Genomic DNA, 12347 nt, shown 5'->3' with positions numbered 1-12347 from the left:
GATTGTTATCCAAATAATTATTTTCTCCTCTAGATATTGCTGTTGGAACAAAAATACGAAGAAGAGGCAACGTATAAGAGTACTACTAATTAAAAATTATCTGCTTCATGTGAAAGAAAAAATAGGACTTTATATTCTTAAACTGATAAAAATATTTTGGAGGAAAGGAACAGAATAATAAACGGAAGTTAAGTAGAAAAAAATGTGTGGGATTAAATAAATTTTATAATTTTTAATCTCAATGTAGGTTTTAAGTAACTTAGGAGGTTAAAAATTTGAAGGAATTAGTAAACGGCTATGTATGTATTTATTAACCCTCTGAGCGGCACGGGGTTTTGGATTTGTCATGAAGACCTGTATTTATGCAGCATTTATTAGCTAAATTTATATATTTTCATAAACTTTATAATTATATTTGCATTATTAAAAAAAGTAAAAAAGCAAAATATCTTAATAAAAAGTGACAAAAATATTATGGCCGGATAAAGCCGGTCATGCCGCTAAGAGGGTTAAATACAGTACTGGATAGTAAATAAACAAGAATTTTTTTAATTTTATTGTTTAATAAAAATGTGAAAGAGAAATCAAATGAAGTAGACTTAAAATCCTTTACAATTTTTAGTTAAATTACTCAAGTCTTCTAATTTTATGTTTTGATGCTTGAAGCTAGTGGATAAATAAGTTTGAATCATAATTTATGAATGCAATTTGAATAGCGATTTCAATATATATAAGTGAGAACACTGAGACGTAGAAACGCATAAATGCTGATGGCATAGATACTTTATACTTAGAGCGTAGAATTCGTAATGACTAAGAAACTTAACAGTCGAGGCGGTTTTAATTCCATTTTTAATTAAATTCACATTTAAAACCGCAGTTAACTTGACACTCTAATCGTGCCTATTTTCTGAACATTCACGTTTTGGAATACTATTGCGAGAAGAGCACAGCGAAATGAAATGGCGTCCAAGCAGCAACGGAGATACCGGCGAAGTAAGCATTTATCCAATATGGCCACTCACCTAAGAGAAAGGTTTCGGATTACGTTAGAAAAGTTTTAGTTCTGAGAGTTTAGACTCCGAAAAAACTATGTCATCAGCGTTACGCAAGTTTTGTGGCATAGATTAATCTAGAAATGGATCAGTCCAGAAATTTTATTATTACTTTTAGAATAAAGAGGAAAAAACCAAATTAAAAAGAGGAATCAAAAGGTTATTACTAATTATGCGGTTCTAGTTGCGATTTTCACCGGACTTTTAATACTGTTACGTTTCTGAAATTAGTAAGTGCTTTCTCTATTTCAGGCTATTATGGAGAACTGGGTCTCTTCATGGCTGCAAAGTTCTGTTCGTGTATTCTGTTCACTTTGCTCTATATCTACAGTTCCGAACTCTTTCCGACTCCAGTAAGAGGTGTCGGTGTTGGCTATTGTTCCACGGCAGCTAGAGTCGGAGCTATCTTGGCACCTTTCCTTGCACATATGGTGAGTGTACTGGCATCGAGATAGTATAGCATGGTTTTGATATAATTAATAGAATGCTTTTAATTTCTTTCTGTGTTTTTAAAGCTTTATTATCTATTTTTTAAATGTTCTTTGTTTTTCCCCACTGTTTTTTTTAATAATTTTCTCACAGTACCAAAATCTAAACCTCTGTGCAATAAACACAGTCACATTTTAACCTATATACGTAATAATTATTGCATATATATAAGTCGCCTAAGCATACGTCGTTTAAGTTTTATTTTATAAAGAGTGATTATGCTCTCAGCCTTATGGCTGTATACTATGAGCGGATGGCTGATGAATTGTTTCGGAAATTTCGACACAGGATTTAAAATTGTCTCCCCGTAGTGTTATACATTAAACGGTGTGGGAGTTCAAAATATAGATTTAGATTAGCTTACATATGTTCAAAGATTGTTGTAACAGTTGAGTAAAGAAGTGCTTAGATAAGCAAGTTATATATATACATATATGTAAAATTAAAGTCAATTCCTACTTAGGTAAACAAAGAAAAATTTTAAAAATAATAATAAAAAATACAAAAATAATTTAAAAATTAAAATTTTTAATATTTTTACATATTAAAAAGTTTTTAAATTTTTAATATGTAAAAAAAAACTGCATTAACATCAAGTGTCATCCACTACAAGTTTTAAAAAATGTGTTTGAACTTGAGTGGATGAACAAAAAGTATTTTATTAAGGATTGAAAATTTGAACAAGATATAAGAATTGTGTGAGCTAATAGTAGGAATTCGATAAGGAAGGAATTTCGAATAATTAATATAATTTAAGTAATAAATATCATCTATGATGATCCACATTTTCGCCTCATTTTTGTGTTCCTATAAAATGTCCTATGTCAAAAATATATTCATGAAGATAAAGAAAAGTGTACAATTTTTTAAATGTAATATATTTTTACTCTGCTATTTTTATTTTTGATAACAATTGTACAATATGAAAGCAACAAAGAACCAGTTTTTGTTACTTTTTGGGATAAACAGCTTTATATGTAGTTTCGAATTACTTAGGTTGGGATGAAAAAGAGGCTTGAAATATTTCTGAAATATGCTGTAGTAAGAAATGGTTTACTAAAAGGCAACGCAAAGTTTAATTCCGTATTTTTTTTTTTTTTTAATTAGGGAGGAACAACGCAACCTCACCTCTGTTACTGGACTTACGGACTGCTGGGTGTTAGCTCCGGATTTTGCATTCTCTTTCTGCCAGAGACGAGCAATAGAAAACTGCCAGAATCACTTATGGACGGTGAAGCATTTCACAGGTAAGTGGGAAACCAAAGATGGCCTGAATGTTGGACACATTAAAAATAGTTTTAGAAATTATTTTCTTGAAATTTTAAATTTGAAATATAGTCATTGAAGCTATTTTGCAGTAGGCATATTTTCGCGTTAGGAGGGATGCCTGAGAAATGTCATTTTTTTTACTCTAACACTGAAAGTGTTATACACCTCACCTTACAGAAAAAAACCTTGCCTGGCCATTAATTGTGCAACCATTGGTCGTAAACACATACATCCATTTGATAAATATTTTAAATGATTCATATATTCGTGTTATGGCATTTTAAATTTTAAAAACTCAAATATTACGAAATCTAATTTTTTATACGCCTTTTCGGTCCCTGTACTAATATTTAGGAAAATATATTCATTATATATATAAAAAAAAGAATTGTCCAGAATACTCAATTAAAAATTTTGAGGTATCTGACGTCATTTCTGTATGCTTTAAAAGATCAATAAGTAAAAACAATTTAAAATAATTCGAGGTTTATGTTTTGCAATTTAAAGGCCTTTCAGTGATATTATTCTGTGATTCATTCCTAGGTAACATTCTTTAATTAATAATTTTGTTGTAAATTTTTTGCCGAAGGAAATTTTATATAAGTAATGTGTAATTTTTTTAAACGTCAAAAATATGTTACGCGTATTCTCATGAAGTTTTATTAATTTGGAATTTATATCTGATTATCATACAAAACGTCCTTAAATTATAAATGTTTTAATTTTTTTTGTTTATGCAAACGATATTATGTGCTGGCTAAATGCCAGTACTGAAGCCTGCCAGTGTTTCCTAAAACACAAATTTTGCAAAATTCTGTGAATATGCTCTCCTTTATAGAGACGCTCATTCATTATTTTCGTCTGAGAATCTCTGTTTTTACTTCGTTGTACGAAGTAAAAAGGAAGTATTGTAATCGCGAAAAGTTTCAGGCAGCATATTTCAATGAAAATATCCATTTTGACCGCTCTCGAATGCAATTTAACGATGTTTTTCCGTGATATCTGTAGGTAAGTACAGAATAAAATACTCTTTTCCTCCAAAAAAATTATAAAACTGCTTTAAAATTAATTCTGAAGAGAATTTTTCGTGGCGTCTGTACGAACGTATGTTAGTACGTATCTCGCATAAATCCAAAACGAGTAGCCTCAGAACGTTGAAATTTTGTATATAGGACTGCTATAACATGTAGATGTGTACCTCGTATTTTGGTTGTCATCGGCCGCACCAAACGTATATAAATATATTTATATATATATCCACTCTGTTACCCGGCTCGGTGATCTCAGTTTCTTTACTCTTATATGTTTGTAAATTGTACATTTTTTGCTTTAAAAATGATTGAATTATGTTGTTTTTATCTTCCGGTTAAGGTTTTTATGCCTTTAATAAATCTGTGTGCAATATTTTTGGAATTATCAACAATTTTAAAGTTGTTTAAGTGTCGCTAAGCCTTTTTTTTATGGCGGCCATTGATTGTTTACATTTGAAACAGCAGACTAGTGGATTTGTTGCCAATCTAGAGAAATTTAGCTTCGCAACAAGAAAGATAACGCATTTATTATTGCCAATTAAATCATGCTTAATTCTTTCTGGAATTTTTTCGAGGAAATAAGTGTTTGAGATTTACTTCGTAATTTTTAATATAGATATTTTGAGTTTTTATGCATTTTTGCCTTCTCGTGAAGTGAGAACTGAATTAATTAAATGAGAAATACTCAATCGTCTGTGAAAAACTGTTTCTTTTTTGCTTTGATTGCTTAATTTCTTTTATACATCATTCTAGCTTTATTATAGTATTTGAATAGAACATGTGGCAACGATTAGATAATTCTATTCTTTAAATGATGTAAATTTTGTGCATTATGAGTTATAATATGAATGAAATATATAAGTTAACTGTTATATAACTATTGGATTATATAAAAGTTAACTTAGTTTCCGTTATATAATTATTATATAAGTTAACTGTCATATAATTATTAATACTGTTAAGTGAATCTAGCGGCAGAGTGTCGCTATGGTAAACAAATACTAGAGTGAATTTTAATGAATGCATTTATTCTATTGTGGTTTATGCGCTGTCAGCGAAGTAGATTTAATTCAATCCAATAAGTTTAAATGAAATGCAAGAAAAACTGCGTATAATTTAATATTCCGTACAAGGAAGTCATGTTTTGTACACATCAGATTTTTCTTCTTCTTTTCACATAAAGTGTGCATGAAGGTCGTGAAAACTGGTAAATATACGCATAAGGGTCACAGTGTCGCGAGGCTAAAACATTTCAGAAATACTAGGCTAAGGAATGAAATTTTACTTGTGTCAGAGTAACATATGTATGATGTGTACTTCTGCGTATGATATATCATCTTATGAATCAAAAGTTAGATTTATTGAATCGCAATGTGCTTTGAAATAGTAACTCGCTATTCACTTCACTCGCTATTCATTTACTTCTGTCAGAGTAGCATATGTATGATGTGTACTTCCACGTATGATATATCATCGTATGAATCAAAAGTTAGACTTATTGAATCGTAATGTGCTTTGAAATAGTAATTCGCTATTCATGTACAGTAAGACCCCGCTTAACGCTGTTTCGTTTAGCGCTGTTTCGGTTTAGCGCTCTTCTATTTCAACCCGGGGATTCCACGAAATCGCTCGCAGCATACGGGGATTCCCCGAAATATTATGCAGCGATAGGTTTCAAATACATATCCGAAAGACTGTACTTGTATTTCTTGTTTGGTGCGGTATTGTACAGACATTTTTTGAAGGAGTAAATGTGGAAGATGTCGAAGAAATAATTCAAGAAGCAGCGGCTAGTCTTTCTAATGATGAGCTCGAGGAATTAACTGAACAAGAAGAAAACAAAAATGTTGACAGCAGTGATTCAGAAGAAGAGCAAAAAGAACTTTCGATGGCGTTTGTAAAAAGGAGTTTGTCTGCCATAACTGAAATAATGGATCAATTCATTGAAAATGATCCGAATTTTGACAGGAGCTCAAAAGTAAGGCGTGGTGTTAGAGATGCGCTATCCGTTTATGAAGAACTTTTAAGAGAACAACGCAAAAGAAAAAGGCAAACAACATTAGATGCTTTTGTCACAAAAAGGCAGAACACTGAAAACGCGGAAGGCTAACTAAATATGACTGACTGAGAATTTTATTTGTTTTTTTTTTTTTTTTTTTTTTAAGAATATTCGTTTTGTTATTTATATTCTGTTTTTATTTTTGCAAGAAATAATAATGTGGTATTAATTTGGGCTTTAAGAAATAAATGTTTGGTTTTATTTTTATTAAAAAAACATACTTTCTAAATTTAATACCTAACCAATTTCCTAGCCATCTTCCCCTAACCCCAATATTTACATGTAAAGATAGCCTCGTTTAGCGCTGTTTCGCATTACGCTCTACTTTGATGGAACGTATCCCCCGCGTTAAGCGGGGTCTTACTGTACACGTATTTTCCCTAAATACGATTATACATATTTTTGGAATAAATAATAACAAAACAACACTTTAATTCGATGATATATTGAATTGTGTGCTTAAAACACTAATTCTTTCTTTGATAAACTCTTTATGATATATTGAATTGTGTGTTTAAAACACTAATTCTTTCTTTGATAAACTCTTTTTTAATAGTAATGTTATTGTTTCGTATTTTTAAATATCATGTTAATATTTTGTTTTGTTTTGTTTTGTTTTCTAACAGGAATGATATCATAATAAACTGTCGTACGTTGTCCAGTTCTTGATAAAGCGGTATGCTATTTTCAGGAAAATTATTTAAATTGGATGAAGAGTTTCAGCAAATTACGTTTGAATGCAGTCTATTTAGTTATTAATTATTTTATTTTTAAATAAATTTCATAAAAACTAGTTGCCCGAATACTTATTTTAGCATGAATTCACTATTTATTCAGATTATCCTTGATCATGAAACATAGCCTATTTGGGAAAATACATGTATACATATGTATGGGCTTTGTTTAAAACATACTACATGTAGCTGAGACATTACCGAAAGAGCACGGAAACTAATGCGATTTTACCGATAGGACTAATTCGTATTCATGTCATAAAAAATGTTTAATGTTAGAGAAAGTTTCTGCGATACAGAAGGACGAACACTAGTAATTGCATCACAGTTTTAACGATTAAAGCAACATTTAAAAAAACTATAAGTGTAAATAAAATGTAATTTTTATTCGAAACAACCGTATGGCCGTACTGAAAATGTTAGCACTTATTACATAAGGAATCCTAAAATTTTTAATCATAAAATTTGAACTGCAAAATTGGAACTAAATTAGGAAGAGTTTGAAAATATTTTACTGAATTAGTTGCTCGGAACATTAATGACAGAGGTTTTCTTTCCTTTGTTATGAATGGCTTTTGGTTTGTTCCCGTGCTTACGTTTTCTCCTCTATTCTAAATTCTAGCACATTATATTTAAATATGCCGAGACATTGGGTATTTTTTGGAAGCAGGCAAGATGAAAAATTAGCAACGCCTTCGCCGCCAGAAATCCAATCACGAACCTCTGGAATACGCCCCAGCGTGCAGATCACCACATCACGAAGGCATGGCCACACCAAGAAGGTGGGAGAAATACCTTATAAATATATCTTCTTAGTTTGCATGAAAATGCGCGTAGACAGTTTTACATGATAATGTATGAGCAGTTTATATCATAAGGGACAAATTAAGCAATCAGTCGCAATTAAATGTAATAAATATCTAAGACATTTCTAAATCATGATTATTTTGCATACATTTAAATTTCCTGAATTCAAATACCCCATTATTTGATAATGCAATAGTACCAAACCCAATTTTTTAAAGAGCGTTTTTCGGTAGTTAAAAGACATTTCGGTAGCGTTTTTCGGTAGTTAAAAACTAAACTGTAATAAAATATTTGTTTGCATTTAAAATTCTTAAGATTTTCTGTTATACAATGCCAATTCTGAGAAAACAGCTGAAATTCTGAAATTAATTTTGTATGTATATATTCCTTAATGTTATTTATTTATGCTTCTTTGTGAATTTTCTATAAGAATTTTACATTTTGAATTTTTGCACTCTGTTGCTGCTTTAGATCGAAATTTAGTTTAAGGATATTTGATTACAGATTTTTGAAAAATAATTTGATGAATTACCTAATGGAACCCAAGGAAACCTTTAATTTATAAAGAAATAAATACATTTATTCTTTTCACATAAAACTAAAAAAAAAAAAAAAATTCCGTTATATGTTCTACAAATTACAGCAAATCTTTGTTTTCCTGAAAACAATATATTTTTCTTCATACTAGTCACACTTTCCTAGTACTTTAAGATAATTATTAAAAGATTTGGGTAATACTTTTATACTCCAAACTTCGTGTCGAATAAAAACAGTGATACAAATCAACTGAGATTTCCAAGCACAGCAAGCGCTCAAGCAGCTAAAATGTAATGACAACATTTTCTCTTAGACTTCTTTTAAAGTTATTCTTCAAATTAATTTTATTTTTTAAACGCATAGCCCAGCGATTCTCAGCCGGTGATACGCAAGAGAAAAGTAGGTGTACGCAAAGAAACAGTTTTCAGTTATTCAATTCAAAAATCTCGTGAAGAAAAAGAATAATTAATAAAAATTTCCTGTGATTGAACTCTAATTGAAAATTTCAAAAATAACCCACTTATTAACTTTTGGCTGAACCGAAAAAAAGAATTTAAAGGCATTTCAAATAAAGTTATTAAATTTTTATTGCCTATTTGTGTGCCATAACCTATTTGCATGAACAAGGATTTTCTTCCATTTTATATTTATAAAATATATACAGAACAAAATTAAAAGTGGATCCTAATTTACGGTTAAAGCTAACTGAAATAAGACTAGACATAAAAAAGGTGAGCCTAAACAGGCCTAAATTCACACTAAATTTTAGAATTAAAGTATTATAACTGAAATTTTAATAATTAAAATGGAAACCAATTTTTAATCTAATATTTTTTATGTGTGCATATTTAATACAAATAGCCAATAGGCTGTGAAAATGGCAAAATGTATATTTTATAATATTTCTATTGAGAAATTGAAAAATAATCGTTGTAAAATGTAGGTGGTTATAAAGTTTTTGAATTTTTGTTTAGATGCCACGCGTTAATTAAAAGGTTGAGAACCGCTGGATAGGCCAAATTCGTTCCATCGTACTTAATATGAGACGAGAATAATTTCTACTTCAGATAACATTTCCAGTGCAGATTTTACCAGCATGAGTTTCGCTATAATAGCTGTGGGAAGATCTTAAACCTTTCTACGAGGAAATGCACTCAGTTAAATCTGCAGAAGGTTTCACGAAACTTAATTATTTTACTTGAATCGCTCATCTTTCTGAGAAAATATATAAATAGTTTATAGTATTTCTTCTTCTTTAAGTATAGGAATTTTGTTATACATTCCTGCTCATATTACATTAAACTACTTTTGATTTATACCGGGATCTTATTATCAGAATTAAAGAATGTCTTATGCCATGCAATAAACAAGCACATCTCAGATATCTTAGTGGTTGTGATAAAACATCCATCATTCTACAGATTTATGAAATACTCATGCCGGATACCACAACAGGTACCTTCATTGTGCGATTATTGCAGTATTTCAATTGCTTGGTTCTACAAACACATCTATAAAAATCAATGACAGAGACTATTTGCAAAATGGCTTTAGTAGGCTATTGTATAATCTATACGGATTCATTTGAATTTCATGTGGAATTATAGGCAATTTCTTAAAATCCTACCGTAATCAATAATACGTGTTAGATTCCATTGACGCTTTATAAATGTAATTATCACTAGCGATGCACTTTGTTTTTCTAGAAATTTGTACAAAAATTATGCTAAAATTCTATGCATTAAGTCAATAAGGGAGCATCATTCTATCCCATTTACAAGTACCATCTCAGAAAGGTGGAAAATGTCAACCAAATGGTTAACCCTGGTAACCATTATTTATATACTCCGCTTGATGAATGATACTACGACTTGTTCGCACTTTAATATGTATAAGAAATTATCATATTGCCTCGTGGGTGCTGTCGTAGTGTAGGTGGTATCATGCCCAGTTAGCAATCGTAAAATCTGTGCTTCGAGTTCTTTCCAGGGTATAGTTTATTTCTTAGATTTCTTGCTTCAGAAGGTCTTATATTCATTCATCGTTCTTCCCCATTTTCAAGTACCACCGCGGAAAGGTGGCAAATGGTTAACCTGGCAACCATTATTTATATACTCAGCTTGATGAATGATACTACGACTTGTTCGCACTTTAATATGTATAAGAAATTATCATATTGCCTCGTAGGTTCTGTCATAGTGGTGGTATCATGCCCAGTTAGCAATCGTAAAATCTGTGCTTCGAGTTCAGTCCAGGGTATAGTTTATTTCTTAGATTTCTTGCTTCAGAAGGTCTTATATTCATTCATCATTCTTTCCCATTTTCAAGTACCACCGCAGAAAGGTGTGAAATGGTTAACCTGGTAAACATTATTTATATACTCCGCTTGATGAATGATACTACGACTTGTTCGCACTTTAATATGTATAAGAAATTATCATATTGCCTCGTAGGTGCTGTCATAATGGTGGTATCCTCGTGAGTGCTGTCATAGTGGTGGTATCCCTCGTGGGTGGTATCATGCCCAGTTAGCAATCGTAAAATCTGTGCTTCGAGTTCTGTCCAGGGTATAATTTATTTCTTAGATTTCTTGCTTCAGAAGATCTTATGTTTCTATATCTAAGTAAAAATAACAGATACAAAAGTATGAAAAATATTTATTTCCATCATTTTCTCAAAGTTTGTTGCATTTATTAAATTTTACTAGCAATTGTGTTCAAGAATGTGTATGCTGCAGTGGAAGGTGTTTGAAATATTATTTAATCATTCAAAATGTATTAATTTAGAAGTTGTAATATTTATGTATTTTAAATTGTTAGCGCATGTATTCAAGCACTTTGTTTATGCTATCATTTTCTCATTATTTTAAATAAATGTATAACTGGACTTGCTGGGCCAATAATTATACACAGACTGGTAATCGCAATTACAGCAACAGCAACGTTCACGGAACAATATTTTTAAAAAGTGCAAAGAATCATAATATATTAATACACAATTTGATCTCTACGTTTTGGTTTTAAATTATTATATTAATGAATTTTTAACTTGAAATTCAAAAATGAAAATTAAATAACTACCGAAGAACATAAAAACGTTTATTTCACAAAAAAAAACTTTTGATTTCTTTTTTTTTTAATGATTCCATCTAAAATCTGTCACAGTTCTAATATCTTTCTCTAAGTCTTTTTAAATTGATCGTTTATTTCTACACAAATGCTCCAAGCCAAAGTAATAAAGATGCAAAACCAGCAAGCAGACCAATTTGGAAAGAGTTAAAATGCTTTTTAGCTGGAATTTCTGTCTATTCGAATAATTCTGTGTTAAACACACAACTGCATATATAAAATAAAAGAAAAAGTGTTTAAGGTTTAATTAGAAGTGATCAGTCTTATATGAACAATGTCATGACAAAACTCAGTTAATGTCACCTTGCTCCAATATATTCTAAGTTACCGATTCATAGCAATAACGATGCATTTCATTGAGATCGTGTGTTTTTGAGCATTTGTAGCTCGAACAAAGCTTCCTTAATATACCTCCATGGGGAGCAAACTGACGGAAGATCCGCTGAAATTCACTGAATCCAACTATAAAACGCTAAGACATCCCTTATTATGCAAATCGTATAGCACTTGTCGCGTGGTTATGTTGCCTTTACATATACATTTTTTCACATAATATTGCCTAATTATCAAAAGGAATGTTCTTAGCAATTGATAGTAATGCTAAATGGGATTGTGAGTCAAACTTCTGTTAACTGGAATTACCTATTGAAATTTCAGAACACTTGCCTTCTTCTGTGAAGTTGCTTTTCCTCTAGATATTCCTAAAAGTCTTATTTTTCATTTTATCCTTCTTCATTTAAAGTACTCTACCAAATTAACACAAGGTAAACAGTTACTGAATCATGCTCATCTGCAGTAATGTCAATCATTTTGAATAACATAGTATACCAGTATTCTTGCATCTTCCATTCAGGCTATTAGCCTGCCAGATTCAAAATTTCTGTTCCATCGTCTGCGTGGTTAGGTTTTTGATAAAGCATTTTTTGCTGCTCGTCAGAATTGATTTCATTGTTAGAGTCTCTGAAAACCATTCTTTTCAATTTCACCTTTCTGCAAGGGGAAAAAAAAGGACATGTAATCATAGCCCAGAGTTTTTTAAAATATATTATTTAAATAAAATTAATTTTCATGATTTATGCCATAAGTTTTTATTATATTTAATGACTAACACTACCTTAAAAGAACCAATCCAATATATTACAGTTTGCTTTTTTTCAGGTTACATTTTCTTTGGTTTTAAATTTTACATCTACCTAAGATTTTTGAGAATATTTACATTTCACGCGATGGAATATCTT

The 12347-nt window shown here is 30.6% G+C and overlaps 2 protein-coding genes across 2 annotated transcripts in view; one reads left to right on the top strand and one right to left on the bottom strand.

The window, feature by feature from the left end:
* Nucleotides 1-6696, top strand: part of LOC118193786 (organic cation transporter protein-like) — a 46676-nt gene extending 39980 nt beyond the window's left edge. Inside the window, exons 9-11 of the mRNA XM_085813753.1 lie at nucleotides 1308-1486; nucleotides 2652-2791; nucleotides 6530-6696. Coding sequence (XP_085669879.1) covers nucleotides 1308-1486; nucleotides 2652-2791; nucleotides 6530-6572 — 362 coding nt within the window. The 3' untranslated portion in view covers nucleotides 6573-6696. The remainder of the gene's footprint in view (nucleotides 1-1307; nucleotides 1487-2651; nucleotides 2792-6529) is intronic.
* A 3948-nt stretch (nucleotides 6697-10644) lies between these two features.
* The window catches only part of LOC118200692 (organic cation transporter protein-like), a 43754-nt gene continuing 42051 nt past the window's right edge, over nucleotides 10645-12347 (bottom strand). Inside the window, exon 12 of the mRNA XM_035372650.2 lies at nucleotides 10645-12099. Coding sequence (XP_035228541.1) covers nucleotides 11967-12099 — 133 coding nt within the window. The 3' untranslated portion in view covers nucleotides 10645-11966. The remainder of the gene's footprint in view (nucleotides 12100-12347) is intronic.

The sequence above is a fragment of the Stegodyphus dumicola genome, chromosome 1 (genome assembly GCF_044657685.1).
Source record: "Stegodyphus dumicola isolate Sdum_Otavi_A_Nest chromosome 1, ASM4465768v1".
Classification (NCBI taxonomy): domain Eukaryota; kingdom Metazoa; phylum Arthropoda; class Arachnida; order Araneae; family Eresidae; genus Stegodyphus; species Stegodyphus dumicola.
The sequence above is the reverse complement of the archived record's forward strand: the minus strand, read 5'-3'. Positions and strand labels throughout refer to the sequence as shown.